Raw genomic sequence first — 17,442 nt, forward strand, 5'->3', positions numbered from 1 at the left:
CACTCCCCCTTGAATGCCCATACTTATACATAAAAAAAAATATTTGTTGCCTTATTAAAAACCTTGCTAGGTAAAACCCTTTTGGGATAAAAACCATAACTAGGGAAAAAGAGTACAACGATATAGTATTATATGCTTTGGTATACTGTCTCGTTAAAAACCTTGTCAGGAAAAACCCGGTGGGATAAAAACCTGATCGAAGGGAAAAAGAGTGCAGTACATATAATACTCCCCCTGATCTCAGCATAGTTCACGAAGATGTCGCATTCCGATTTTGTGAACTAACTGTTCAAATTTCTTCGAAGGAAGTGATTTGGTGAAAAGGTCGGCAAGATTTTCACAAGACTGAATTTGCTGGATATTTATTTCCTCGTCCTTTTGTAGATCATGTGTGAAGAACAGTTTTGGGGCAATATGTTTCGTTTTATCTCCCTTAATATACCCTTCAGTTACTTGAGCGATACATGCCGTATTGTCTTCAAAGATGATGGTTGGGTCTTCTGTTATTGCGTTCATTCCACACTCCTTTTGGATATTACTGATCATCGACCTCAGCCACACACATTCCCGTCCTGCTTCATAGAGGGCTATCAACTCTGCATGATTTGATGATGTCGCGGTCAATGTCTGCTTTGTTGATTTCCATGATATTGCAGTGCCGCCATAAGTGAATACATATCCATTTTGTGACTTGGCATTTTGAGGATCTGATAAGTATCCAGCGTCTGCATACCCAATGAGAGCAGCATCTTGTTTTGGTTGGTAATATAAACCAAGGTCTTGTGTCCCTCGTAGGTACCGGAGTAAGTGTCGAACTCCCTTCCAATGCCTATATGTTGGTGCATTGTTGTGCCTGGCTAACAAATTCACAGAGAAAGCTATGTCGGGTCTAGTATTGTTAGCTAAGTACATTAAGGCTCCAATTGCACTTAAGTATGGTACTTCTGGACCCAGAATCTCTTCATTTTCTTCTCGGGGTCTGAATGGATCATTTTTCATATTCAAAGAACGAACAACCATTGGGAAGTTGGTTGGGGTTGCTTTGTCCATGAAGAAACGTTTCAAAACTCTTTCTGTATAGTTTGATTGATGGACAAAAATTCCATGACTCAAGTGCTCAATTTGTAGTCCAAGGCAAAATTTAGTTTTCCCAAGGTCTTTCATCTCAAATTCTTTCATCAAGTATTTTGCAGTTTTCTCGAGTTCATTTGGGGTTCCGATGATATTTAAATCATCAACATAAACTGCAATGATAGCGAATCCTGATTGTGATCGCTTTATGAAAACACAGGGACTAACTTGGTTGTTTTTGAATCCTTCTCTCATAAGGTATTCACTCAGACGGTTGTACCACATCCTTTCAGATTGTTTCAATCCATAAAGTGACCTTTTTAGTTTTATGGAAAGCAGTTGTCTAGGCTTGTGGTTTTCTGGTAGTTTTAGTCCTTCGGGGACTTTCATGTAAATGTCCGTATCGAGTGACCCATACAAATACGCAGTTACTACATCCATTAATCGCATTTGCAGTCCTTTTGTGACTGTCAAACTTACCAGAAATCTTAATGTAGTTGCATCAACCACTGGAGAATATGTTTCTTCATAATCAATCCCTGGAATTTGAGAAAATCCTTGGGCTACAAGTCTTGCCTTGTATCTAACTATTTCATTTTTCTCATTACGTTTTCTTACAAATACCCATTTGTATCCAACGGGTTTTACACCTGCTGGTGTAAGGGTTATTTTCCCAAAAACTTCTCGTTTTTCAAGTGACTTTAACTCAGCCAGCATTGCCTCCTTCCACTTTGGCCAATCACTCCTACGTCGACATTCTTCTACAGTTCTTGGTTCAACATCATTTTCATCAGACACGATGTCGATTGCGATGGAATTTGCAAATGTTTCATTAACGATAACATCTTTCCTATTCCACTGAGTCTTTGTAGAGACGTAATTCATTGAAATTTCATTGTTATCGATGTTTTGAACATCTTGTTCATTCCCCGTAGGGTTGTCTTCTTGTTCGTCCCCTTTTGGATTATCATCATTTTCTCTACTTTCATCCACATTTGGTTTTTCTTGACCTTCTGACGGGGGAACATCATTAGTCTCATTTTCTATTCCATCCAATCTTTTCAATTTTCTTGGCTTAGAATCTTTTGAATCAAGTGGTCTTCCACGCTTTCTGCGTGCTTGAGATTCATTTTATATGGCCTTATTACCAGTTGGGATTTCAATACGTGCAGGGGCATTTTCTACTGGTATATGTGATTTTGTCACCTTCTTTGTGTCTACAAATGCATCAGGCAATTGATTTGCAACACTTTGTAAATGAACAATTTTCTTAACTTCTTGTTCACACATATTTGTTCGTGGGTCTAACATCAACAGTTGTGTTGCATTCCAAATGAGTTCAATTTCTTTCTTATGTGGGTCCACTTTCTCTCCCCCTAAGGCTGGGAATATTGTTTCATTAAAGTGACAGTCCGCAAATCTAGCCGTAAATAAGTCACCAGTCAATGGTTCAAGGTATTTAATTATAGCGGGAGATTCAAACCCGACATAAATTCCCAACCTTCTTTGTGGACCCATTTTTGTTCGTTGGGGTGGAGCAATGGGAACATATACAGCACAACCAAAGATTTTTAGATGTGAGATACTTGGTTCTCGACCACAAACAAGTTGTAGTGGTGAGAATTTATGATAAGCTGTAGGTCTCAATCTAATTAGCGCTGCTGCATGTATTATAGCATGTCCCCAAGCAGATGATGGCAATCTTGACCTCATTAATAATGGTCTTGCAATCAATTGTAATCTCTTAATTAGTGATTCAGCTAGACCATTTTGTGTATGAACATGAGCTACTGGGTGTTCAACATCAATTCCAATTGACATACAATAATCATTAAATGTTTGGGATGTAAATTCCCCGGCATTGTAAAGTCTTATTTTCTTTATTGTATGATCTGGGAATTGTGCTCTTAATTTGATGATTTGGGCAAGTAATTTTGCTAAGACAACATTTCTACTTGAAAGTAGACTAACATGTGACCATCGTGTAGAGGCATCAATTAAAACCATGAAATATCGAAATGGTCCACATGCTGGATTAATTGGCCCACATATGTCTCCCTGAATTCTTTCCAAGAATTTTAGAGAATTCAGTAGCAATTTTGTTCATAGATGGCCTTATTATTAATTTGCCAAGTGAACATGCAGAGCATGTTAATTCATCTGATCGGGGAATTTTGACATTTCTTATTGAATGTCCAACTGAATGTGCTATTATTCTTTGCATCATCCCAGTTGTTGGATGTCCCAAACGATCATGCCATAAAATAATCAAATGTTTGTCATCTAACTTCTGGTTAGATACCATATTGATTTCCACGGGTCGTATGTTTATACGATATAACCCCGAAGAGTATGCTGGCAATTTCTCATATATATGTTTCTTGCCATGTTTTTCTGCCGTGAGGCATATATACTCTTTTTGATCTGTTGTCATTGTTTCTAGATGATAGCCATTTTGGCGTACATCTTTAAAGCTTATGAGATTTCTTCGAGATTTACTCGAATATAAAGCATTATTGATTATTAATTTTGTTCCATTTGGAAGCATTATACAAGCCTTTCCAGATCCTTCAATTAATTTAGCTGACCCGGAAATGGTGTTTACATTTGCTTGAAACAACTTTAGTTGTGAAAAATATTTTCTATCTTTTAAGATAGTATGTGTTGTTCCACTGTCCAAAAGGCATTGATATTCGGAACTAACTTCAGGTAGATCCATATCTTCATAAAATAAATTTGAGATTAGTTTAGAATAATATCATATAAAATTTTATTGATGATAGAGATTTAAAGTACATGACTAGAAATTTAAAATACAGGGAACTAAGAAAATACATTAAAACATAGCATATGTTACATTAGTAGGTGAGAAACCTAAGTATTGTTGTTTTCTCCAAGAATGAAATCATTTCCAATTTCAGCATTATCCATGAAATAATCAGACACATCAAGGCTGGGACAAGGAGCATTTTCCTCATTAACATAATTTGCTTCTGCATTTTTCTCTTTGCCTTTTACAGAAGCCTGGTAAAGGTCTACCAAATGTTTGGCCGTTCGACAAGTACGTCCCCAATGTCCTGTCATGCCACATCTGTAACATGTGTCTTTTCCTTTCGAAGGAGTTTGTTTGTGGCTTCCAGATGACTGTCCCTTCTGTTTTTCAAAATTTTTGAAATTACTGTTTCTTTGAAAATTGTTTCTACCACGTCCTCGGCCTCGTCCGCGATAATTTCCACGGCCTTTTCCACGGCCATTGTAATTTCCACGTCCACCTCTTCGTGCAGCATTTGCCTCGAGTGGATAAGAACTTGTTGCATTTGCCTCATGATGAGTGGCCAAAGACCCAGTTGGTCTGAGATTATGATTTTTCAACAAAAGATCGCTATTTTGTTCCGCAACAAGCAATACACTCATTAATTCATTAAACTTCTTAAAACCTCTTTCACGATATTGTTCTTGCAACAGTATGTTGCTTGCATGAAAGGTAGTGAGTGTTTTTTCAATCATTTGTTCATCGGTGACTGGATGATCACAGTATCTCAATATAGATACTATCTCATGTATGGTTGAATTGTAATCTATTACAGATTTGAAATCCTGGAACCGTAAATTTGTCCAGTCAAATAATGCCTTAGGAAGGAGCACCCTTTTGTGGTGTCCAAATCTTTCATTAAGGCAGTCCCATAATTCTTTGAGATCTTCAACCATCATGTACTCAGTTTTAAGGCCTTCATGTAAATGATGCCTTAACAACACTAAGGCTTTTGCCTTATCTTGTTCAGTGATAGGTTTTTCAACCGTCATTGCAGAAGAGGTAGCATCAGTTGTTTGATCAGAGTGACTTTTATTTTCTTCAACAGTGTGTTCCAAGCCTTGAGCTTTCAAATTCATCATTGCGTCCACTTTCCATTCCAGAAATTTCTTTCCAGATAAATCTAAGATGCTGAACTGTCTTTTCATAAGGTCTCCCATTTTAGCTACAACAAATTTCGTGATAATTAGTTTATAATAACAAATTATATGTACAACTCACATGTTTAGTTCTTCCATATTTATAATTAAGTTAATAAGACACGTGATAATTAAATTTAATAATAATAAACCATAAATAATGTAGTCTTTTCTCCCCCTTGGTTTATTATTGTGAGTAATTATGTGATTAGGCAAAAATTAATCATGTTAGTTGCAAAAAAAACAGCAAAACGACAACAATGACAGTAGTAACAATAATTATAATGATAACGGTAATATTATACAATGATGATTAATAACAACAAACATACATAAAAAACAAAAACAAGCTTTTAATATACTAAAACGACAAAATAAGTGAGTTTTACTTATACATAATGACAAAAATTAATATTGCTACTAATACAATTACAAGCGCCGTAATTAGAAGGAAATATTGTTTTATCTTCATTAAATCTTCCTCAAAAGTGAAGTTGTGGGTGTTTTGGGTGTTTTGGTTGCCGTTGTCGGGGAACATATCGGAGAAGAAGGGGGTGAAATTTTTATTTTTATTTATTTAGGTGATTTTTGGATAACAAGTGGGAAGGGATAAGGGATTTGTGGTGAAATTGGGGGGAAAATCCGTCTTTTATAGAGGTAGGTTTATCCGTTACTGTTCTGTACAACTGTAAAAATATCATATAATAGTCTAACGTACTGGCATAAAATTATGGTCCATATATATATATTTATAATTGTAAAAGGTTATCACACTGGGAATGCAAGCCATAGTGGTCCGAGAGCCCTAATATCTATAAAAGATCATGGGTTCGAAAACGGAAAGAAACACAAAAAGTATGTAAAAGTAAGAAAAATAATAAGTATAAAAGGCTGCATCTTTTTGTTAATCTAGTTAATAATAATATGCATGCAAAGCTACTACTTAGCAATTATAATAACTAAGATAAAAATTTACGTAAAATGAGTATGTAATATCAACATGGATCAAACAAAGAAACATCAACATGAATAAACAAAAGATGATAGTAGTAAATTCACAAGTAAGAGAACTTTCACCGTTGTTTTTGAGGTATATATAGTAAATGTTTGAGTTTCTGTTATAGAGGATCCCAAATATGGGCAACTATAGAGCATACTCCTCGAAACATTTAGAAGTAGATAGTATTATTTGTTATAAATTTTTAGAAGTAGGTATAAATATACCTGACTGAAAACTGGTGCTGATAACGTGTTAAATGTTTACCGATAGAAAGTCTTTAATCAGTGAAAGGAGAAAGTGAAGGAGAAGAAGTAAAGAGGATGAGTGAAATTGTAGTCTGTTATTATTATTGCCTCATATGACACCCTATATATATAGCTAATACTTCTATACTAAGAGTACAATTCAATCATGCTCATATATTGCCATATAAGTTCACAAGGGTTGGACTTATATGTGCATTGCAACATCAAATCAATGATTGGCATTCACATTGTCTTCTAACATGAGTGACTTTTATTGGTGCACATATTCTTATATGTGGCCAGCTACACCATTCGTTGATGGCATCTACCAAAAAAAAATGTAATTATGGGCCAAAAAAAGTAAAATCCTAAAATATGAGTTTAAGTTATAATTTTAGAACGGCCTAATAATGCCCCAAAATAGTGGATTTGGAAAAATATTTTTTGGACTGATCTTGTGCTTGGCCTAGAACTTTTGGCTTGAGATGAGCCAAAAAATTATTAGTTCAGCCCGTCCCATGATCAAGCTACTCAACGGCGGACCTAATTATTTTACTTTCTTTTACATATTAGTAATAAATATAGTCAAAGTTAGTTTATAAACTGTACAAAAAGTAAAGATATTGCATGTATTGAGAATTAAATAATTTACTATTAATATTTTCAATTATCGATATAAAAATACATTAGCTGTGAAGATAGATAATTAAAAATGAGGGGTCGTTTGGTTTGCACAGGGTAATCGGAATGGAATGAACAAAGGGAATGAAAGAGAATGGAATGAAACCCTTTCTATGTAGTATGTTGTTTGTTTTGTAAAACAAAGGGAATCACCACCACCACCACACAACCCCTCTTCCCCACTTTTCCAGCCACTCCACCGCCCAGCCACCACCTCACTGAAACTCGCCACCCGTATTCGCACCTCCCCCACCCTCTACCGCCCGTATTCGCACATCCCCTACCCCTCACCGCCCATATTCGCACATCCCCCACCCCTCGCCGTCCCCTGAAAACCGTCTGCCTTCGTGGCTTGTGTCGGAAATCGCGAACTTGCTGCTCCTCGTGGCTTGTGTCGGAATCTTGGGCGGCGGAGAGGATGAGTTTGCGTGGGCTGGCTTAGTGGCTTGGGTAGGAGGATGATTTTCTAGGGTTTGCGTGGGCGGGGGAAGGTTTTCCATGGAGGGGAGGGGGAGGTGCGACGGGTTTCGGCGAGGAAAAGGGGAGGTGCGACGGGTTCCGGCGAGGAGAGGGGGAGGTGCAGCGAGTTCCGGCGAGGTGGCTGGGCGGTAGGGGTAACTAGGTAAGGTAGTGGCTGGTGTGGATATGATGGTGTAGTGGTGGCTGGGGAAAGGGAATGCAAAAGTCTAGGGGGGCTGGGGAATCAATTTAGAAGGATTTTGGGTAAACTCAAAAATAAAAATGGGTAAAGGGAATGAAAAAAATGACAAACTAACAACAACAAAGGGAATGAGCCATGTTCATTCCCTTTCCCTTTGATTATTAACCCCAACCAAACGGCCCCTGAGTGTTTAGTAAGTAGTTGTTGACTAGTTGTTAACATATTTCCTCATAAAAGTATATAATAACCTTTTCAAAAGCTACCTCAACCATTACTTTGCCAAACGCTCAATTTTTTTATTTTTTTTTTTTTATTTTTTTTTTTTGTAGTGATTTGACTACTAAAAGCTACTCAAAATTTAGTGCCATTTTGTTTTTTTATTTTTAATCTATATCAATAGACTAATAGGTCAAAGTGTAATATGTAAATTTATTACTCCTGTATTTTTTTTACTAAGTTCATCAGATCATTTTGACTTTTGCTTTATTCATAAACTAACTTTGACTATATATTATAATTAACATATAAATTAATTGCTATTATATAAAATGTTATTAGATTGACCACAATGCAAATTTAAATATAACTTTTTATATGGTTTTGCTAATTAGATAATAAAATGTATCAATGGTTAAACGAATTGAACATTGACATATATGTCCGTCAAAGTAACATACTTTTTTAGTTATTTAAAGTGGAATGAGTATGTACAATTAAACGAAAATAGACGAAGTAGTTCAACAATTGAAGAAGAGTAAATCAGGGGAGGAAAGTAATCAAAGAAAATTTTTGGTAGAAAAGTGAAAGACTCGCTTAGAAAAAGGTTCAAACATCATAATCATCTTCACCAGCATAATGTTCAAGTTTGTCACTTTTACCACGACAAACTGATTGGCAAATTTATCCTTTTTTTAGCACAAAAAATTCCCCTTTTTTTATTCTTGTCCTTTTTATTCCATTGTTGAATCTTTTCTTGTTTTTTTTTCGTTGAGTGAACAGGTTAAATAGGTCCTAATTTTCAAAAGTAATATAATTCCTCCGTTTCAATTTAGTTGACATACTTTTTTTAGAAACGTTTGTTAACATAAACTTTCAATTATAAATATTTCTAAACACTTGTAATAAAAAAAATTAAAAAATTCGAGATATAATTTTTTTTTTGAAGAAACTATATTTTTTTTCTTAAACTTATGTGAATATGCCTGAATTTAAAACGTATCAACTAAAGATAAATGGAGGAAATATGTATATATTCAGTAAAACATGATGTTACAAGCTTAAGATTTAGATTCTAGAGGCATATATTATATAATGTGTGACATCAATTTGGACCAAACAGCAAAAAGGATACTCTTTGGATTAATTATAAAAACATTATAATATATATATATGCACCACATAAAGATAAAGTTAAGTGCTACTGATTTTGTTATATTCCTATAGACTAAAAACTAAAAAGCATATAATATAATACAACTGCATGAAAAAATTGTAACTTTATATATTTGTGCTTTTTATATCTTTGATCAAAGTATATGTGCTTATTAACATGCTTAATAGGCGCATGCATGCTTTGATTTGGTGTGTTTCTCACTCTTTAGAACATCTTCCAACCAAATTAAAGACCATGCGCCTGTTCTTCCACTATTATACCCTTTACTAATCTTATAGACAAGATGAACAACTTAATTATGGATCGGATGGAGTATTATACATTACAGGCAAGCATTGTACCTAGGGTTACGGTGTTTTATTAGTGTGTATGACATATGTCAATGTGATATATGGCTCAAAGTACACACTTTACTTGTTAGCGAGTTTGGTGTACTAGTGTATAAGTAAGTGTTAGCTCATTTGGTAAGTTTCTCACCTAATGTCGTAAAGGTTTGGGGTTTGAATGCTACCAAGTGAGTGGGGGTTAGAGATTCTCTTACTGTCCCCTAACTTTTAAGTATCTAGCCCACAATTACTAGACCATAAAAAACTGTGAAGTCTAGTCAAGATCATCTTTACCATAAAGTCTACTTTTTATAATGTTTTATTAAGAGAACTAGTTTATGGCTCAAATGATGCCTCGTGTAATGTTGAAATACAAAATGAAAAAATTGCTTTGAGTTTAAATAATATCTTGGAACCATTACCCTTAAGTTTAAATAACAAAATAAAAATGGAAAAATTAGTTGGGAATACAAAGAGAGATGCAATAGTATTTGATTTACAATTAAGTTGGGAATTGCATATAATACTTAAAAACTTTTAAATCCTTAATGAAAAGTTACAACTCATGAATGTTAATTAAGCAATAAAGTGACATTAATCGTGGAATAGAAACAACAAATACAATAGAGTAAAAATGAATTTTATTCATGGTAAATCAAAGTGGAATAATTGTCTAATTGATATAACAGTGGTAATATAAGGTTGGAATTTCAAAGGGATGTAATGGTTCAAATCCAATCAAAATATTAATATGTGGTGTCATGTCATCATCTATTTCGTGCTATGTCATAAATTTTATGATGACATAAGAGTAACACATGTCCTCAACATGTTGTCCCCTTGAGTTTTAATAATATTATAAACATAGGTGTTATGCATTGCTTTTCTTCGAATCATAATAATTTTCTTACTTTTGACATTAATAATCTTAAGCCTATAAATTTTTGAGCTCTTACTATCTTCAATGAGGTAAGAATAAAATGAATATGTAATTTTGTAATTTTGGTGTTTGTTCTTTATGAAAATGGGGCAATCTTGGTAAGATGAGCACATAATAGTTTAGACCTTCACAAAAGGCAAAAATTAGCTCCAAGAACAATCATAAAATCTTGATCACATACTTCGTATTAAGTAACCCAGCAAAATGCTCATCCCTAAGCTCAATCGAAACAAGCTAGCTAGCACACTAAATCAAGACGATTCTTAGATCGCAATTAAAAGATGCTACAATTACATTTATGTATTTCAATAACTATAATGCAAGCTAAAAAAAATTTATTTTTTTTTTGGGGGGGGGGGGGGGGGGGGGGGGCGGGGCGGGGGAAAGGTGAGGATCTATGAAGCCATCATTAGACGTGATCAACTCCATTGTGATTCCTCCGATTACAACAATCTCAAGCTTTTGGAGAATCTCCCAATAACACAATTATTCGAGCTGATGGAACAACTCGAAGAAAAAATATTTGATCAAATTCAAATGAATTAGCAAGGGCGGTGCTTACCAGAATTCAAGGGAGAGTCCCTAATATTTCTAATCTGAAGGGGGTGGGAGGACATATTAAGGACATGTCCATCAGATTTCTTCCTTCGTCTTCCTGGTTGAGATAATCGTGATTGATATGATATTATGGCCATGTCGTTGAGGTCAAGCAACGGGATGAGGACCTTGACAATTTCATCCATTGAAGGGCGGGATTTAGGGTCTCGGTTAAGGCAGCTATAAGACAACTGAGAGACCTTTTGCACACCTTTAAGAGAATAGTTCAGTTCTAAACGAGGATCAACAATTTGATATAGCTTCCTCTTGTCAGTTAAATATGGTCGAGCCCAAGTCACAAGATTCTGCTCACCACTAGGGCGTTTCTTGTCCATTGATCTCCTCCCAGTTAGGATCTCAAGTAGCACTACACCAAAGCTGTAAACGTCACTCTTAGATGTCAAGTGCCCTAAACAGAGAAATGAAAGCAAATTAGAATAAATTTGGTCCCAAAAGTATTTCTATTGTTCTTTCTTTTCTCATTTTAGGCTATAGTTCCGATAAATTACAAGAAATGCAAAGAGGGGGATGGCAATTGCTGAGACCCGTGTATGCATCACCTTTAATTCAGAAAAGAAATTGCCAAGCAAATTTCAGCTGCATTAAATCCTATAAGGTACACATATAACAAACAGTTTGAACCCTTGAAAAAATCCAAGTCGTTTGTTAACTTTTTATACAGGACAACTCTTAATTCCTATCAATTCAAAGGTTAGTAATTTGTATTCCATATTACATGTATCTGTGTTAAAATGATCAATACAGACATGTCAATTCAAAATGGCAACGTAAAATACTTGAAATTCAGATACAAATGCAATAACTTCCTAAATTTATGAGCAATATCTCGGGTTAAAGAATGTGTACCTGTCATCACGTATTCTGGTGCAGCATAACCATAAGTTCCTACCACTCTTGTAGAAACATGGGTGTTATCCCCCTGGGGCCCAGCTTTAGCAAGACCAAAATCTGAAAGCTTTGCATTGAACTCCTTAAAAATGCAAAACTTAAATGTTAGCGCTGTAGTGGACTAGTGGTATAGATTAACAGAAAGAAAATCAAGTTAGTTACTCAAAAAAGTTCAATACAATACCGTATCAAGCAAAATATTCGAGGTCTTAAAATCTCTATAAATGACAGGCTCCCCGTTCCCATGAAGAAACGCCAATCCTTTAGCCGCTCCAAGGGCAATCTTCATTCGGCAGGGCCACGACAGAGGCATAGTTCCTTCAAAGAATGATAAACGCATAAACTATTAGGTTAGTCAACCTATTAGTTAAGCAACTTCAGTTCATATTTTAATTTACAATACCAAGAACATACTATAATACAAGAAAAGTCAAAACCAAGTTAGAAGAGCCTAAAAGTCGGCAGCAATTCAGCTAACATGGTCAATTTACTCAACAAACACAAAGGACATGACACTTGACATCCTAACAAAAATGCCTAATAATCATGTGTTAGAACACCCAATAATTGAGAGAAAACATACTTCGAAAGAGATGGTTTTCGAGACTTCCACGAGTCATAAACTCGTACACAAGAAGTCTCTGATCATCCTCACTACAATACCCAATAAGCTTAACAAGATTCGGATGATGGAGTTGCCCAAGAAAGTCAACTTCAGCCTACAATCAACATCAAACATTTTGTATTAAGCACACTACATTATGCAAATCACTTTCAAAATGCACCTACTAAACCTTATTAAACCAACACTAACCACCCATTCTCTATGTCCTTGTAAACCATCAGGCTTCAGACTTTTGACAGCAACAGTAATTCCGGTCCCCGGTTTAGCAGGTGATGTACTGTTCTCTTCTATCCACCCCTTAAATACAAACCCGAAACCACCCTCCCCGAGTATGCTATCAGGCCTAAAGTTCCCGGTGGCGGATTTTAATTCCTGAAATGTAAACTGCAGGAGTTGAGGAGGGGGTTTGGTTTCTGAAGGTGGTGGATCAGGAGGCTCAATAGGAAGTTGAACATCATCATTTGGTACACACATTTCCCTATTACTAGCATTCAAATACCTGGTTTCAGCAGCTGCAATACACAATCACAAAAAATTAAATAAATTCTCAAACTACATTTTCATCAGGTAGTCATATAAACAGCATTTATTAAAAATCAAGGCAAAAATAAATGAAATTGATATTTCTTAAAATATCAGAACATGACCCAAATACAGTAAATTTCACCATAATAATCATATCATATAATTTGCATTTATTAAAAAACAGGCCAAAAAGAAGTGAAAATGATAATTCTACTTCAGTACAAGATTACCCAATTTCAAAAAATAACTGCAAATGACCCAAAGATGGTAAGTTTAAGAATTTCCAAAAATTGGACATTAATACAGTTATACTTTATAAAGGGTGAAAATTGACATACCCCATTTCAAGATTACCACTTTTAACCAATTTCTGACTTATTTGGGTTATAAATTTTGGATCTTTTTGAATTTAAGCAGTTTGATGATCAAAATTGAGCAAATTTACTCAATCCTTCCCATGTTTAGAAATTTGAAAAAATAAAAAACAAAAACAGTAACAATAAGAAAGACAACAACTTTGCACAGAATTACAGCAACTTCAAAAACCCAGAAAAGGAATATACCCAGAAATTTAATAAACCCAGTGATCATCAAACACCCCAGAAAAAGTTATTAAAAAAAACACACACACAATTAAGAGAAATTAATTAAAAAAAAAAAAAAAAACCTGCATCATAAACAAGGCTAGAACGAGGGATGGAATTAGCAGAATTTTTGGAATTAGGAGAAGGTTTGCAAGAACTTGAAACATTCCTGCGCAAAACTGCCCAGCAACCACACTTCTTCTTCTTCTCCATTTTTATTCTTTAAATTAAATTCTTTCACTCTTTTTTTTTTTTTTGGGGGAGAATTTTTGGTCTGAAAATTCTAATTGGATGTGACTTTCATGGGGTAGTTATGTATCAGTAAAATTGCAGGGGAAGAAAGAGGAGAGAGAAATAGAAAAAAGAGGGAAAAGGAAGGAGTAATTGTATGAGAAAGAGAGATTAAAAAATTAAAAAAAAAAAAAAAAAAAAAACAAAAAAAGAGTGAGAGAGAGAAAGGAATTGTTGTTGTTTGTTGGTGTTGGACATTGCAGGGTATCATCAATCATCACTTCATTTTGTTACCATAACTTTTTTTTTTCTAAAGTGGGATTAAAATAAATTGTGGAAGGTTATTGGAGATAAATAGTTTTCCGCCCATGTAATGATAGGGTATTTTAAAACATCAAGTTTATGTAATAGTATCAATATTTATCATAAGCAAATATTCCTATTATAAATTATTGGTAAAGTATCCCTGTTTGAATTATTTGATTTTATAAACGAAAATGATAAAAATTAAAATAAAATGAAAAAAAAGTATAAACGTTGCTTTTTAAGAAATAAGGAAAAACTAGTTAGGTAAAAATTAGTACAAATTAGGGTATAAAAAAAAGGTAGGATCAATGCTGAATAGTTAAGAAAGAGTAAATCATATTATTGACATTTTGAGTCATGCCTTATACTGTGCTTTCACGTTGACAATCTTGTTACATCAACACGATGTAAAACCCTCTTCTCATGCAACCGTATATTATGAGACATATATGATAGCTTAAGTGGCCTAACCTGCATACCTTTGTGCTAGCTAACTTTAGTAAACCTTTGCAATGAGGCGAATGAGACTAAGCCCCTATGCCTCATCTTTTAACTAACTATCGAACGTTAAAAGCATTGTGTTGTGTTTAGGTCCTTTTATGCTTAAAATTAGCTTTTATTATATCAGTATACATCTTTCTAAACTCATTTTAGCCCTACCTAGCAGTTTGGCACTCCTAACTAAATGGTAAAGCCTACTAGATGATGGATTTCAAGATCACCCAAGGATAAAAGGCATAGAGAAAAGGATTATGGTCAAATTTAGGATAAAGAGAGTCAGAAGCATATTTAGCCATATTTTAGTGCAATCCTATCTCATTGATTCCCCACCATCTTCAAATTTAAAATAATTGTAATTGCTTGCACAATTATATAAGTACAATTTAGCTTTTATATACAATATTAGAACTAAATGCATTCGATGTGTGCTTTACATATTAAAAAATATATTACTCCGTAAACAATATATTATATTATATTATATATGTATAAATATTGAATATATTAAAATTTAAAGGAAGATTAAAAAGTAAGGGTATTCCGTAAATAAATAAAAAAAAAGAAATAAAAGAGAGGGTATTTTAATCAATCTCCACTTTTTTACAAGAAAACTTATGATCATTTGATAAAGTTTAAGGGTTTTTTTTTTTTTTTTTTTTTTTTTTTTTTTTTTTTTTTGACATGAGCTATTTGATAAAGTTGATAGAAGGCTAATATTAATAAGCACTATTTTGTTTGCCTAAGTAGTTATAGACCTCTAGTATTTTGTGTTACAATTGTACGAGTATTAAAATATAGATCGAGTGTGGGTTGATTAGTAGATTTAGCACTAAAACTAAAGAAGTCATTGACTCATTGGCCATACAAAATTACAAATTTACAATGTCAAGTAATCTACAACACAACTCATTTTAGGGCAACCAGATTACATATCTAATTTGTCCTTCTTGATGGTTACCATTATATCTTAGCTGATATATTTTTAATTTAAACGCTATTCACTTGCCTTTTTAAAATATATATATAATCTACAATAGTTTTTTACACTATATACTTGAGATAAATTGTAATGACGTGAGAGTTTGTTAGATTTATATTAGTGTTTATTTTCAACATCAACTATTTACAAATTTTATTCATTGATGTTTCAAAAAAAAAAAAACAAAAATTATTCATTGATAATTAAAATATTGACAAATGACACAATAAACTTGTCAAATGAAAAAAATCGAAGGAAGAAATATTTTGCTAATTACATTTATTAATTAAAAATATTTAAGATGTATTGTTTCTAAACACATAAGCTGCTCTATTCTATAGGTTCTTTACACATAAATTAAAGTTGAGAAAATAAACTAAACAAGTCATGCAAACCATACTTCCATTTAATGGAGGCAAATAAATAGCCCATATCTTCTTTCATTTCTTTTTTCACAATCACATATTTGCACATACTCTTATCTATACATTTAATATGAATAATAGGTGGATTGGTGGGAGATCACATAATATAAGATTATTTTTGGCTCATTAGGTGTCTAATGTTACTTATTGAATCGATAAAAAACACTTATGCAAATTAGTTAAGTTGTACGTATTGTTAATTCTGGAGAGTGAAAAAGATGGAGTATTTTTTTTTCTTTTCCATCATTTTACACAAGGATTTGCGCCTAATTGTTACTTTGTTCGGTGCAATAGCACCGTTTTAACATAATATGAACTACCTCCTATATTATCTTTTTGTGAGGCATCACGTATATGTTTCTTATTTGATAACGGACAAGCTATTCTCCATATTTTACACTATATCCTTGGTATACAAGTCTTAGTTCTGATTAACATTGGGCATTTTGATCTGAGAATATCATTCATAATTTCAAAGAAAATTGTTACTAAACTACACAGATTATTTGTATTTTGCATAAAATCGACAAGGACATTATAGACAATTTTGGTCTAAAAAATCAAAGACCTTTTGCCTTTCAACTTGACTAGATAGTCCTTTGCTAGAAAAGAGTACGTGATACCATTTGCCCCCACTAAGTTTGTAGGCCCTTCTCACATGGGCTCTCACCATTTATGCAAAAAGGAGAGTAAAAAGGGTTTGATAGATTACTTAGATGATGAGTAGTTAGAATTTGAGTTGAATCACTTGCAAATTAAGCTATCTACATACACTAGGGAAAAATAAAATAAAAACAATGTCATAAAAAAACATCATTGTTCTTGATTAGATCATTTAGATGTAAGGGGAGAAAAAGTTCACTATCTAGGCCTATTATATTATTAGACATTCAAATGGACTGTTAATTAAGAAACAGATCTCGTCATCTAATGGATAAACTTATTAAAAACGTGTTACGTTGAGAAAAATCATATGTGACATAAAAGAGTGAGGTTAATAAAAAGAATGATACAGACTATTTACTAATTAGGATTACACCCCGAATAAATGTAAGTAGTTGTAGTAAGAATTAGGTAATTACTCGGCCAATTATATACATATAATTAGTTTATAATATGGGTTTTGACTCATTTTTCCAATGGGCAATATTGAACATGGATTGGAGTGTAACGATGGATAAAATATTTGGGGGTTGTCATTAATTGAGAAAAGTTATCTATTTGTTCTGGTAAAGTTTTTATTAATGATTATACATCGGTTAAACATGTTAGTATATTCATTTCTAAGGTAATGCAGCCTTATTAGGAGGAAGAAAAAAACAGTATAAGAACATTAAACGCATTTTCTAAAATGGTACAAGTTTAATTTATGGTAGAAACACGCATTGATTGGTGTACTTATACTTAATTACTTTAAAATTTCATTTTCTAGCTTTTTATGTGCAACTCAATTCAACACTTCCTTTTATCCATGAGTTTTTATGGCCTTCTT

The 17,442-nt window shown here is 33.6% G+C and overlaps 2 protein-coding genes across 2 annotated transcripts; both read right to left on the minus strand.

Moving 5' to 3' along the window:
* Nucleotides 1-3,945: 3,945 nt before the first annotated feature.
* LOC110708147 lies at nucleotides 3,946-5,043 on the minus strand. Its single transcript, XM_021886252.1, has one exon. It carries the CDS (start codon nucleotides 5,041-5,043, stop codon nucleotides 3,946-3,948), a length of 1,098 nt encoding a protein of 365 aa, XP_021741944.1.
* Nucleotides 5,044-10,536: 5,493 nt separating this feature from the next.
* Nucleotides 10,537-14,128, minus strand: LOC110707983 (probable serine/threonine-protein kinase PIX7). The gene is made up of 6 exons (XM_021886077.1): nucleotides 13,592-14,128; nucleotides 12,589-12,911; nucleotides 12,358-12,493; nucleotides 11,959-12,092; nucleotides 11,733-11,856; nucleotides 10,537-11,274 (listed from the first exon to the last, which is right to left on the minus strand). The coding sequence occupies exons 1-6, from the start codon at nucleotides 13,719-13,721 to the stop codon at nucleotides 10,811-10,813; spliced, it is 1,311 nt and encodes a 436-aa protein (XP_021741769.1). The 5' UTR covers nucleotides 13,722-14,128; the 3' UTR covers nucleotides 10,537-10,810.
* Between the last annotated feature and the right edge of the window lie 3,314 nt (nucleotides 14,129-17,442).

The sequence above is a fragment of the Chenopodium quinoa genome, unplaced genomic scaffold, assembly GCF_001683475.1.
Source record: "Chenopodium quinoa cultivar QQ74 unplaced genomic scaffold, ASM168347v1, whole genome shotgun sequence".
In the NCBI taxonomy this organism is placed as follows: Eukaryota; Viridiplantae; Streptophyta; class Magnoliopsida; order Caryophyllales; family Amaranthaceae; genus Chenopodium; species Chenopodium quinoa.

Coding starts and splice junctions, on each gene's coding strand:
- LOC110708147 (XM_021886252.1), bottom strand. CDS start 5,043: ATGGGAGACCTTATGAAAAGACAGTTCAGCATCTTAGATTTATCTGGA.
- LOC110707983 (XM_021886077.1), bottom strand. CDS start 13,721: ATGGAGAAGAAGAAGAAGTGTGGTTGCTGGGCAGTTTTGCGCAGGAAT. Junction 12,093..12,357: donor CGAAAACCATCTCTTTCGAA/GTATGTTTTCTC, acceptor CATTCTTTGAAG/GAACTATGCCTCTGTCGTGG. Junction 11,275..11,732: donor ACCAGAATACGTGATGACAG/GTACACATTCTT, acceptor TTCTCTGTTTAG/GGCACTTGACATCTAAGAGT.